At 40.5% G+C, this 14,003-nt stretch overlaps 1 protein-coding gene across 2 annotated transcripts; it reads right to left on the minus strand.

The window, feature by feature from the left end:
- Window positions 1-4,376: 4,376 nt before the first annotated feature.
- PBDC1 (polysaccharide biosynthesis domain containing 1) lies at window positions 4,377-8,780 on the minus strand. 2 transcript variants are annotated; one of them, XM_019956284.2, is made up of 6 exons: window positions 8,621-8,780; window positions 8,465-8,530; window positions 7,185-7,244; window positions 6,297-6,437; window positions 5,226-5,337; window positions 4,377-4,917 (listed from the first exon to the last, which is right to left on the minus strand). In XM_019956284.2, exons 1-6 carry the CDS (start codon window positions 8,648-8,650, stop codon window positions 4,667-4,669), a joined length of 660 nt encoding a protein of 219 aa, XP_019811843.1. In that variant the 5' UTR covers window positions 8,651-8,780; the 3' UTR covers window positions 4,377-4,666. The 2 variants fall into 2 exon arrangements, with proteins under 2 accessions (XP_019811843.1, XP_019811844.1); XM_019956285.2 differs by lacking the exon at window positions 8,465-8,530 and having other exon boundaries at window positions 8,598-8,778.
- Between the last annotated feature and the right edge of the window lie 5,223 nt (window positions 8,781-14,003).

The raw sequence follows: 14,003 nt of genomic DNA on the forward strand, positions 1-14,003 counted from the left end.
TGACCATTAACATATCATACATACAGGCCTTAATTTTGAATTATCAGTTAAGATATTAACCATTTATCTGAAAAAAAAAAACAACATATAAAAGCAACTGTGGAGGACAAATGTGGAGTAGTGAGAATCATCTACACTGGTGCAAACAAAAAGCTATATTATCTGTAGAAAATTTTAAAATGGTAATAAACCAACAAAAACTGATCAGCTTTAATTATCACCATGATCTGGCAACTTTAAACAATGTCAATGATAAAAACACACCTCTCAAGAAACACATTTCTTGGTCCTACTGTTGAGTTTATATATATATGGTGGTGGTTTAGTCACTAAACTGTGTCCAATTCTTGCAACCCCATGGACTGTAGCCCACCAGGCTCCTCTGTCCATGGGAATTTCCAGGCAAGAATACTGGAGTGGGTTGCCATTTTCTTCTCCATGGTATCTTCCCGACCCAAGAATCGAACCCAGCTCACCTGCATTGCAGGCAGATTCTTTACCAACTGAGCTATGAGGGAAGCACTTTCAAAAGTGAAGTGACAATATTGTAAAGTTAAAAAATAAAATAAAAAAAAAGAAATTACAATTTCCTGAAGGCATAATAACAGAAATAACAGAGAATGGAATAGGAAACTTTTAATCACAATATTTACTGTATAGCAACAGAGAATATTAAAAGGGGCTTTGAAAAAAAAAAGTGAAGTGAAAGTGTTAGTTGCTCAGTCATGTCTGACTCTTTGCAACCCCATGGACTATAGCCTGCTAGGCTCCTCTATCCATTGAATTCTCCAGGCAAGAAAGAATACTGGAGTGGGTAACTGTTCCATTCTCCAGGGGATCTTCCTGACCCAGGGATTAAACCCAGGTCTCCTGCATTGCAGACAGATTCTTTACCATGTGAGCCACCTTGGAAGCCTATATATATATATATATATCTATATATATATATATATATATATATATACATACACATACATACACACATACACACACACATATATCACTAATAAGCATTGTATTGTACACAGAATCTACTTTAGAGAACTCCCAGTTATACCAATAGCACCTAACACACAACACACACAGACTCAATTACAGGAGTTCCTTTGGAGAATAAGTTCAAAACAGTTTAGAATTATTGAGGCTCACTTTGGGTGCAGTTCACTTCTCCAATCTTCTGGTGCAACATATCCATATCCTTGTTTAGTTTCAAAATAAATAATGATAGTGCAGTAAATGTCTCCACTTTTGGAGCAGGGCTCACTATGCTTATTAGTTTTATACTGCTGCTGTAACAAATCACAAACTTAATGGCTTAAAAGTTTTAAATGGCTTCAGTATTCCTCTCTGTAAATGCAAAAATTTGTCTCTTTCCCTGCCTCCAAAAGATATCATGGAGATAAATAACTGGATTGGTACCAGAATCTGAATAAATAATAAATCTTATGTTTAAATATAATGTCAAGACTGGCCTCATATCACCTTCCAAATAATTCAGAGCAAGAACTCAAATCTCAAACTTCCTGGCCTCGGCAATGTTACCACCTACTAATAGGCTCCCCCTTCTTCCAGTTTCCAGTAACAATAACACTTCCTTTTGATCCCTCACCAGCATCTTTAAAGTTCGTATTTCTACTGAAAGTCTGTACAAGGCAATTTAGGCTACACAGTATTCTTCCAGCTTCCATCCAGTGCCTGATTCCAAAGTCATTCCCACATTTTAGGTACTTATTACAGCAGCAGTCCACTTTTATTACCAAAGTCTATGTAGTTTTCTACTGCTCTATAACAAATTAACACATAATTAGTGGCTTAAGACAATACCTATTATTACCTCATTAGTCCTGCAGATTAAGAGTCCAGGTATGACATAACTGGGTCCTCACAGGGCTGAAATCATGGTGTCAACCAGCACTACAATTTCATCTGTGGCTTGAGTTCTTCTCCTAAACTTAACCAGCTGTTGACAAAATTCAGTTCCTTTCAAGTCTAGGAGTAACATCCCATTTTTCTTGCTGTCTCTCAGCCTGGAGGCATTCTCAGCTCCCAGATGTCACCCTCAACACTTTGCCACCTGATGCCCTTCTGTCACATATCTGTTTGCTTCTTCAAGGTCAACAGAACATCTGCTGCTGTTTCTTGTCTCCTTTAATGTCTCACCTGATTATGCCAGACTCACTCAGAATATTACCCCTTTTGATCAATTCAAAATCAAAAATAAACAATTCAATCAAAAAGTGGGCCAAAGAACTAAACAGACACTTCTTCAAAGAAGACATACAGATGGCTAAGAAACATATGAAAAGATTCTCAACATCATTCATTATCAGAGAAATGCAAATCAAAACCACAATGATGTTTCATCTCACGCTGGTCAGAATGGCTGCCATCAAAAAGTTTACAAACAATAAATGCTGGAGTGTGTAAATAAAAGGGTACCCTCTTACACTCTTGGTGGGAATGCAAACTAGTACAGTCATTATGGTGAACGGTGTGGAGATTCCTTAAAAAACTGGAAATAGAACTGCCATATGACCCAGCAATCCCACTGTTGGGCATACACATTGGGGAAACCAGAATTAAAAGAGACATGTGTACCCCAATGTTCATTGCAACACTATTTACAATAGCTAGGACATGGACGCAACCTAGATGTCCATCGGTAGACAAATAGATAAGGAAGTTGTGGTACATATAATGGAATATTACTCAGCTATAAAAAAGAATGCATTTGAGTTAGTTCTAATGAGGTGGATGAAACTGAAGCCTATTATACAAAGTGAAGTCAGAAAGAGAAACACCAATACAGTATATTAGCGCACATATATGGAATTTAGAAAAACAGTAATGACGACCCTATATGCGAGACAGCAAAAAAGACACAGATGTAAAGAACAGACTTTTGAACTCTGGGAGAAGGCGAGGGTGGGATGATTTGAGAGAACAGCATTGAAACATGTATATTACCATATGTAAAATAGACCACCAGTCCAAGTTTGATGCATGAAGCAGGGCACTCAAAGCCAGTGCTCTGGGACAACCCAGAGGGATAGAGTGGAAGGTGGGAGGGGTGTTCAGGATAGGGGGACACATGTGCACCCATGGCTGATTCATGCCAATGTATGGCAAAAACCACCACAATACTGTAATTAGCCTCCAATTAGAATAAATTAATTTAAAAAAATCAAATGGTTAGCACAAAGTATTCTGTGTTCTTACTTCCCTTCTTCTTACCACCTTTTATAACCTAGTTTATAGACAGATGCCTATTGTTTTAAAGCAATGTGACTTTCAACAGTATGTTTCATATTCTCTGTAAAATCAAAGAGAAAGTTTAATAAAGTAAAGCATGTTCTTAATCTCAAAAAGTCCACCTACTATGTTATATTAACACTCTACCTTTTTAAAAATATATTCTATAAAATGAAAACTTTAACAGATGTTTAAAAAGCTTTTAAGAACTGGCCCAAGAGAATTCGTGGAGAAACCTATTTGCTTTGTGCACAATTGTTTCTGCTGGCTGCGTGCATCTTTAGTGTAGCTCTTACCTAAGGGATAACTCATTCATTTTAACTTTTGTCTTCTGTGTCCACTGAGGGAAAAAAAGTCTCATTCACCCTCCTCTGCTCTGGTATATCTTTTCTTGAATGATCATGCTGTGGTTAGACTTTTAAGAGTATTTACTGTATGCATATAAACACTGCAGCTTCCTCTAACTAGTTTTAGCAAACAAAGTCAGTATGTCTATGGGGACATGCACAAATCTCTACATTTCTAAAGATAACTAAAAACATGCACTCTTAAAAGTCATTAGATGAGAAGGAACTTCCCCCCATCCATACAAAATCACTTGGTCTATTTTTGAAGTCTGACAAAATACCATTTAGAAATATGTTCATTTTGTATTTAATGTATACATGCTATTGTCCATAGTACTATAAAAGGAAAGCCCTCTACTAAGCTTTGTATTTCATTATTAATTTCTGCTGTATTTCAGGTAACAACGTGGTTACAAAAGAAAAGCAGGTACTAAAGCAGGTCTAGTCTCTTGCTCCTCGAATGTGAACTGCAGTGTTTCCCTGTCTGACAGATTCAGGCTGCTGCTATTATCCCTGTAGAGTATTTATCAAATCTTTTGAGAAATATAGCAAATAAAATCAGAAAGCTACTCAAACAACAACAGTCAATTTTATGTAAGAATTTCTAATCCAAAACCATGTGCAACTTTACAGGTTTAAATGAACTTCACTACAGGAAGCAGTGAGAAGCCCTGAGAAATAAACATAAATCATTATATATAAGACATGACAAAGATTGTGCACTAAAAAAATCGTGTCAAATAATTCTCAATATCTTTTAAAAGTCAGTCACAGATATATAGTCATAAGAACCAAAAGAAATTTATTTACAAAATTCCTTACTTGACTGGTGGTGTGAACCAACAAACCATCAACTAAGACCCCACCAATGGTCTTCAAGCCAGTTCACACAAGAGAACAACCACTGTAGTTTCTGATAATTAGGCCAGAAAGATGTCCTTTTGCAGGTCCTTCCACTAAAAAAGGAGATATTAATACATTTGACCATAGGGACCTATGCAAGTAGCAACATGATACTTGCAGACTCACTTGAATCATAGCTTCTAGAGTGCTGTTCCCTAACTACCTCACATAGTTGTTTCACTACTTTTGCTGATTTCTTTGCAGGCTTCTTTCTCTTTTTCTTCTCTTTCGTTGGTTTTCTCTTTTTCTCCTTCTCTGTTGGCTCCTTTTTCTTCTTCTCCTCTGCTGTTGGCTCCTTTGTCTCCTCCATTGCTGGCTTCTTTCTCTTCTTTTTCCTTAATACCAGTATAAACTGCTTTGTTATAACCTTCTCGATTCCGAGCAATTTCAATGGCAAAAAATTGTATCCTGGGTGCTGAAAGGTGAATAGAATTGATTATTGTCCTAGTCTTAGCTAATTTTCTAAACCTAGTGTAAACTGACAAAGTTGAACTAACATACAAAGCATTCAAGTAGTCATAAGATTCAGAGATGTGGAATTCTAATCCTATACTAAATGAAGCTGAAAATACTTAATCTATCTCCAGTTACTCAAGATACAGTAATATGATCTTTAAAGTTATAACAAAATGATTCCCAAACCATCCATGTCATTGATTCATCAGTAAAACCAGACCCCTCACTCTCCTTATTCAGAAACAATCCCAGAGGCAAGAAACTCACCAAAGATGGTGTTTTCTTCAGTGTAGCCCTGCGAACAGTTCAGTCGCAGCAAAGTACCATAGTTGAAGTCTTCCACAATCCCATCAAACTTCAAGCAGAATGGCCTCCACTTCTATAAAGGCAAAAAAGATATCTTAGCTAAAAATGCAGGAGGCTGGTGAAGTCAGGCCAGGAGAGGGGCTTCCATTTCCCCAGTAAGGAAAATAACCACAGTGAAAGAGACTAGAATTGAGCTGATTGCTAGTTTCACTAGCTATGAGTTTCTGTGCTATCTTTGGCATCTTTAAGTGGCATTTTCCAACATGAGCAATATTTAAATCTGATAAAATACTTAAATCCTTGTCTAAAGAAGAGAATTAAATTTTAATTTCTTAAGTATATTCTCTGTTTTAAGTTATTGGCTAGTTCAGCCCAAAATGGTTACTCATTCCCACTGAAGCACAAATAAGACAAAGAAGGCAGGAATTAGGCCCAAAGTCACAAAGTTAAATTTTAAGAAAGAAGTCCATTCAACAAAGGCAGTTTTCCAAAGATCAGTAACAGCCTGCTTAGAGTTAAAAGTTTTCATTCTTCATAAGCCAAGAGTCTACTCTCAAGGAAAACCATTTCCTAAGTATAAGCATTTTAGTGCTCTGTAAAAGTAGAAGATAATCAAGTAAGCAATGCAAAACACAAGTTTTCCAGTTATCCACAGCTTGTGATATGATCTTAAATCCAGAGGACTCAAACACCTCTCTGTACTCTATTTGCCAATCTTCTATCTAAGCCTTCTGGTTAAACTACTCACATAAAAAAAATTCATTCCTTCTCCTCTGAAAGAGCTAGGTGTGTAGTGACAAAAGGTCCACACCAAAGTGGAAAAAAACCCATATTCAGTGAACATGAAAAATCCATAAACCAGAAAAACATTCATTTAATAACATATTAGTTTATTAAACTACATAAAAGCCCTGCTTCTTTACATATTTGCCTTAAAACAACCCACCCCCAAGTCTAAAGATATAAAAATGTATTCATGATCAATAATTGTTGATCAGATGCTAGGCAATATTTAAAAGAGAGGATTCTTACCTCTTTAGCTGATTCTGATTTGAGCTCTTCTGGATCCAGTATATCTATCCTGAGATTCTTAAAATTTTCCCGAAACTCAGAATAGATTTGGTCATCCACTTTGGTGAGTTTCAGGAACTGTGGGTCAACTGATGAAATCAGCTGCCAGAGAGTAAGACAACATACAGATGCCAGTCTCTAATTCGCTATATTTCTGTCCCTTCTTCCCCCAAAATTCCTCATGGTTCTCAGGGCAGGAGAGTTCATTAGAATATATAGACAGCCTAGGTTTCAGATGAAATCATGACATAATTCTAAAGAGCCATAATATACTACAGTCCTTTCCATCAATTTAAACTACTTTGGTCCTAGTAATGCCTGGTTATTACCCTCTGTGGGTTGTTTATTAAGTCAAGAAACATTTATTTAGTGCCTACTAGGGGCCAGAAAAGCTTCCCTGGTGGCTCAGTGGTAAAGAAGTTGCCTGCAATGCAGACCATGGTTTGATCCCTGGGCTGGAAAGATCCCCTGGATCCGGAGAGCATGGCAACCCACTCCAGTACTCTTGCCTGGAGAATTCCATGGACAGAGGAGCCTGGTGGGCTATAGCCCATGGGGTCACACCGAGTCGGACCCGACTGAAGCAATTAAGCAGCAGCAGCTGCTGCAGCATGGGTCAGACATCCTTTTGCTGGTTAGCAACAGAACACTGGGCAAAGAAGCACAACTCCTCACTGTCAAAGCAAAATTCACTTCCATACCCCTGGTTCTCTGTAGATAATATTTTAGAGTAATAAAAATTATCTCCAAAACACAAGTATTTAACTTACTGAGAATGGTGCTTAGCAGAGCATTATACACTGCAATTACATATTTAATTCTGCTTCATAAAGAACATAGACAACTCACTTTGTAGTAGATTTCAGCATGCTGCATTGCTCTCATGGCCCAAGCCATTTCAATATCAGGCTGCAAAGGAGTGAAGAACGCCAGGTCAGAACTCACCTAATCTTGCTACTAAAGAACAAATTTAAAAAGTCTGTGGATGTCTAGTTAATGTTCAAGAGGGCTACCAAGTTTGGTGTTACTATCAAGGTTAAAAACTGGACTAGTGAGTCTGGAAAATGTAATAATCCTTTTGTCCTTATGACAACCAAAAGAAAACCTACACAGCCTAATAAACAAAACGAGCCACTGGCTGTCTCCCCAGCAGTTAGTGAAAGTATAGAAGACTACATAAAGCAGCAGATAAATCATCTCAGGACTGAGTTAAATCATTTTAAAACTGAAATACCACATACGCCACTAAGGACAAAGTAAGATAGCAGAAGTGAGGTTACTCTTCACATTTAAGACTAGTATGTCATAACCCATCATTTGTGTTTATCAGATAGCCAATTCCCTATCCTACAATACTTAGAAATTAATCAGTATCATGAAGCAGGCTAGATTATAAAAAGCCTTACAAAGCACCTGTTTCATTGGAATCTCTTACACCAAATAGACGAATTTATTTCATTGACTCCATAAAAAAAAAAACTGCATTTTTACCTCCATGCCTTAGACCATGCCCTTTTCCTGACTGCCAATCCATGCCTTTGTCCATCTACACTTTGGAGATCCAGTTCAATAACCACTTCCTCAGCGGTCTTCCTCTACTGTCTGAGTCCTTAGGGTTTCTTCTTTGGCTAAACTCCTTCGGATCTTATACCCTGATCCGCCAATCTACCAGCATACATCACATTATTATTAAAGCGTTATCGTTATTTCCATGTCCGTGTGTCTTATAACTCAAAATACATCATGGGCTTTCTCCTTAGGATCTAAACCAGAGACCAGTGAACTTTACTGCACAATGGAACCACCCTGGGACCTTTAAAAAACTGATTGCTGACTCTCTCCTCCGAGATATTGTGATTTAACTAGGATGGATTGCAACCTGAACACTGGGATATTTAAAAGATTCCCAAGTAACTCTAAAGTGCGGTACAGTTTGGGAACTACCCCTATTCGCATTAGGCCTGCTTCTGGGGACCGAAAAGATTAGAATTAATTGAAAGGCGCAGTTTCTGTCAGACACAGGAAGTCTACGGAAGATAATTGGGTAGGGGGTTACAATTTGGTCGCGAGCCCTACAGACTAACCCAGGATAGCTGGGTTAGTGGAAGCTGTGGGTGAGTCATACTCACATCGTTGCCATAAGACTCGGCTGGGAGAGAAAGAGCATGTGCCACTGACACCAGTTCCCCGGAAACCTAGGAAAGGAAAAAGAGATAGGGAAGGAACGTTCGAGGTTCGACCCAACTCGGCTTCCCCACTCACCCGACAACAGAGCAACGTCTCACCAACTCCTCAGGTCCACCGGTGGCCTCCATGTTGCAGCCCACAAAGCGTGGTCCCACTTCTCCGAAAATGACTTTTGCCGTACTCCTTCCTCGGTTTTCCGTTGGTTAAAAACGCAGGGCGGGCAAGAGCGACTTTCACCCGACTGCGCCTGCGCATGCGCCTGCGCCTGCGCCACACCCTCCCTCGCCTAGAGGCGATACTCCCAGGCCCCTCCTCGCTCGCCCTGCTCAGGAACAAAGGTGTGGCTTAGATGGCTGCTGGAGCACTAGGAGGTGGTTCAAATGTAAATTTCGCATCCCCGCTGCACTATCCTGCTGTTATTCAAATTTACATTTTCCATTTGTGCTTACACCCCTTTTCGTTGGGGACAGACACACTTCGCAATACCCCAATCAGCAACTAAGTTACAAAGAAGCTGCTGCTGCTGCTGCTAAGTCACTTCAGTCGTGTCCGACTCTGTGCGACCCCGTAGACGGGAGCCCACCAGACTCCCCCGTCCCTGGGATTCTCCAGGCAAGAACACTGGAGTGGGTTGCCATTTCCTTCTCTAATGCATGAAAGTGAAGAGTGAAAGTGAAGTCGCTCAGTCGTGTCCGACCCTCAACGACCCCATGGACTGCAGCCTTCCAGGCTCCTCCATCCATGGGATTTTCCAGGCAAGAGTACTGGAGTGGGGTGCCATTGCCTTCTCCTACAAAGAAGCATGATACTAGGAAATGGAGTAGGTAGTAGGTCAAGGAAGAATTATGCTGGTAAGATGCTAAATTCACAGCGAAGGTTTCGTTTTCTTCCACTGGGGTCTAACTCTCCCAAAAATTAGTTGCCTTGCATCATGGGCCTGTCATCCACCATAATTTGGGGAAAGCAGAGGGGCTTTGTATGCCGAATATTAGAGAGTTGAGACTCTACCCTAAAAACAATGATAAGCTACTGAAGGCCTTTAACTAAACCAGCCTCATGATCAAACTTAAATCATAAGAAGGTCAATGAAGGTATGGAAGGTAAATTTGAGGAAGGCAAAACTGAGGCAGACTAACTTGAAGGCATTGGGTGCTTAAAAACCTAAGCTGAGGCACTGACAGTTGAGATGGACGTTGAGAATTAATAAGGGAAACAGAATCTATAGGGCTTTTTGACTAACTGGATATGGAGGATAAAGAAGAATTAGGATTCCAGCATGACTCACAGGTTTCAGAATACAATTGGGGGATAAATGTCATTGAGTTAGAAAACACAGGAGGAGGGATGATGAGTTTAATGAAGAACCTATAGAACATTAGGGTAGAGTTGACTAGTCAGAGGGAGATCTGATCAGAGATATAAATCTGATAGTTGATACTTCAGATTTAATTGAGCTGTCCCAGGGAAACTATGAAGAACTGTAAAGACGCAAAGAGAAGGAGGCCAACAACAAAACTATTTAGGAAGAAGAAAGGACAGCAAAAAAAGAGAGAGAGACAGCTATCAGTGAGACACAGGAAAGAACGGAGGAAGAGTCTCACAGAAGTCAACGGTAAGAGAACTCTCAGGAGGAAGTGGTGAACAGTGTCCACTACCCTGGGTTGAATACCCTCAGCCCAGAAATTTTGAAAGGTCCTTGAAAACCTTAGCAAGAGTGGTTTCAGTGGAGTGGTGAGGACAGAAGTCAGAGGGCAGTCGGTTGAGAAAGGAGTGGGAGTTAAAGAAGACTTGACAATGATCATACAAGGTTCTTCCAGACTAGAAAGAGACATGAGGTCCAAGGAATTTCTAAACTTGTGGTAAAAAAAGAAAAAAGAAAAAAACAGAACATGAAAATCTACGTTGGTATCCAACAGATCTCCAGAACTTTTTCGTATTGCAAAACTGAGACTCTATACCCATTAAACAACAATTCCCCATTTTCCTCGACCCCTAGCCCCTGGTTACCACCATACTTTCTTTTTTTCTATGTCTTTGACCACTTTAGATACCTCATGTAAGCGGACTCATATAGCATTTCTTTTGGTGACTGGCTTATTTCACTTAGTATAATGTCCTCAAAGTTCATCCATGTTGTTGCCAATGTGTACTTCCCTCCTTTTTAAGGCTGAATAGCATTCCACTTTATGTATACAACACACTTTCTCTATCCATTTTTCTATCAGTGAACATATGGGTTGCTTCCTTATGTCTATTGTGAACAGTGTCACTATGAGCATGGGTGTGCAAATATCACTTCCAAACTCTGCTTTCAATTCTTTTGGATTTATTTCCAAAAGTGGGATTGCTGGATCATGTGATAATTATAATCTAAACTTTTTGAGGAACCTCAAGGACTTTAAAAATTATGATGTTAGTTTTAAAGAGACTTAAGTGTACTGTGGAATTGGTCTTACACAAAAAAGGGTCCTGGAAGGTGAGATAGGTGTATCTCCAGGTACATGGAATGAAGACAGGCAGCATAAACAGGAAATTGGTGTGATCCCACCAGATGATTTCTGTTTTCTCTATGAAGCATGAGAGAGCAACTGAGAGCAAGAGGCATTGTGAGAGCAATAGTCTGGTCTTGAGAAGTCCTGCACAGCAACTCAGATGAGAGGGAGAAGAAAGCTAACAAGGAGATGGGGGGAAGTTATAAGGGACCAGCTAAAACTAGAGGACATGATTCTGCAAGGGTAACAGTCTGTATGTAACCCAGGGGTCTGAATGTGTGATGGGTCATCCACATGGATGCTAAATGCTAGTGAATGTGGAGGCCTGACCAGGACATCAATAGACAACAAGAAAATGGAGGGATAGGCTCAAGATGATGGCCAAATCAATGCATAACAAGTGCATATGGGTAGAATTCCAAGAACCACAACTAACCTTTTACCTGAGGAAGCACTTAGGTAATTTACTTTATCTAATATTTTGGGCAGATTCATAATCTCTAATTCTTTCAAATCTATTAAAATATACAGTAACAAAAAATTTTTTTAAACAGTAAAGAAAAAAAAAGATGTATATAGCATGGGCATATTTTGTTTTTTGTTTGTTAGGACTTTTTCCTAAGTGAGGGAAACTCTCACTATTCAAGTACTCACAGCTTTAGATACTTGCAATGTGGGAGACTTGGGTTCAATCCCTGGATTGGGAAGATCCCCTGGAGAAGGGAAAGGCTACCCAATCCAGTATTCTGGCCTGGAGAATTCGATGGACTGTATAGTCTATGGGATCACAAAGAGTTGGACATGACTGAGTGACTTTCACTTTCAGAGACCAGGAACTGGGTCCTCACAAGATTGGAAAAGCCAACTGCTTCCATACTGCCAAAGAGCAGAAAATAAAACTGCCACCCAGAGGCCTTTCCGACTGCCAGGCAAAGAAACCAGCCCAGGCAGAGGTTATAAGAATAAGCACTGGGTTTGTGCCTATACCTGTTGTTTCAGATGGACTCAAAGTAGCTGGATATTAAAATAAGAGAAAGAGGAATATGCTAGGAAGGGCATAAAGGGGGAGAGGTGGTGGTCTTCAAGAACCATATCAAGGAGAGAAAGACCTTTGGTGTGGAGTAACAAAACTGGAGATGGAAGTCCACTGGGATGATTTCCTCTTTTTTCTGGAAGGGAATCACTGAGCTGAATTTCAGCTTCCTTCTAAGACAGTTGATGCAGACATGCCATAGGTGGACCTGACGGCATCGCTGATCCTGACTATGCTGCTGAGGGATAACAAAGGTGTGGAGAAGATGAAAGCTATACCTGCTGGAGCTAAGGTGCCATGAGGTAGAGGAAGGCATCTCACATTATTGAGTATAAGTTTGTCCAACTCTTTTTGCGACCCCTTGGACTGTAGCCTGCCAGGCAGTGGGTTGCCATTTCCTTCTCCAGGAAATCTTCCCAACCCAGGGATCACACCTGTGTCCCTTGCATCTCCTGCATTGGCAGACAGATTCTTTACCACTAGTGTCACCTTGGAAGACATAATGGACTCTTAATTTACCTTGAATGAAATGAAAGCTGTTGGTTTTGAGCAGAGGCATTATATGACCTGATCATACATTTTAATAGCATTATTCTGGTTGTTGAATTGATTATCAGTCGGGGGTTTGGTGGAGCAGTGGGGAGGGTGAAACAAGGAAAGAAGTCCAGTAACCTAGGAGGAAAACTGATAGTGGTTTGGAACAGGATGGTAACAGTAGAGGTGGTGACAAGTGGTCAGATTCTGGATATATTCTGAAAAACCAGCTCATAAGATTTCCTGACAGGATAAAAATGAGAGGTGCATGGAAGAGCAGAGTGAAAGATCACTCTCAAGTCCATGGCACAAAAAACTGGGAGGAGAGAATTGCATTATCTTCGGATGGGAAATACTGCCAGTGGAGAAGGTTTATAGGGGAAGATAGGGGAGTTCGATTTTGGACTCCTGGATTTGGATTGACTCTTAATGCAATTTTCTCAGTGAAACACTGAGAATAGGCCACAAGCTAAGAGTAAGGATGGAAGAAGCAGTGTTGGAGGTTTGAAGAGAGAAAATAGGTGGTAAAATAACAGGGTGGGCAGGGATGGGGGCATGAGAGAAACGAGCAGTTTGAAGATTTGGACTAAAAATCTGGGGGAAAGATGTTTTAGGTTACATAGAGACACGGGGAGTTTCAAGATCTGACAGTGCGCATTCTCTATGATCCAGGTACCTGAGTCCACAGGTGGAGGGGCAGCCTTTCCTACCAGTGCCCCACCGGGTGACAGATTAAATCTGGGATCACATAACTACTGTTCAGTCTACCCTCTGCCTCAGTGAAGTACACCAGGCAATGCCTTCCTTCATTCTACCCCCAGATGGAGATACTCTGCCTCCATTTTACCTGAGTTCCATTTGCCAGGAAGGCTGGACATTCTACAGTAGTTCTGAGCCTCTCCTGAGAGCTCCTGGCATCATACGGAGATTTACACAGATGCTTCTGTCTGCCCACACCGCTGTGAGCTTCAGCGGTGGCCAGTCTGAGTTTCCTGTAGCTTTCCTCTTCCTTGAGTTCCATACAGCACCATGCTTTCTAATCACGATTCCCATCAGCACTCCCTGAAGCAGAGTTCCATATAGGCACCACACCTTAATGAGATAATTTGAGTACCCAGTAATTAGTGGGATGCATCCTGGTAGGGGTGACTACAAGAGCTATATTTTGGGGGTACTGGTTGCCCCACATATTCCACAAAGGCCATACAGAGGAGCCTACAAAATGAAAATTTTAGAAACACTTTGGCCAGGAGGGCTGGGGATTGAAGGAGCAGCATCTCACACTTCTGGACCTTTCTGGCCCCAAATAAGGATGTGCTGCAGGCATAATACCTCCTCTGGGTGTACGTGTTACTCGTCATCGTCTTCTCCATGAAGTTCAGGAAGATAAAAATGGCCATGGAGGTGCCCGGGCACCCTCTC

The sequence above is a fragment of the Bos indicus genome, chromosome X, assembly GCF_029378745.1.
Source record: "Bos indicus isolate NIAB-ARS_2022 breed Sahiwal x Tharparkar chromosome X, NIAB-ARS_B.indTharparkar_mat_pri_1.0, whole genome shotgun sequence".
NCBI lineage: Eukaryota > Metazoa > Chordata > Mammalia > Artiodactyla > Bovidae > Bos > Bos indicus.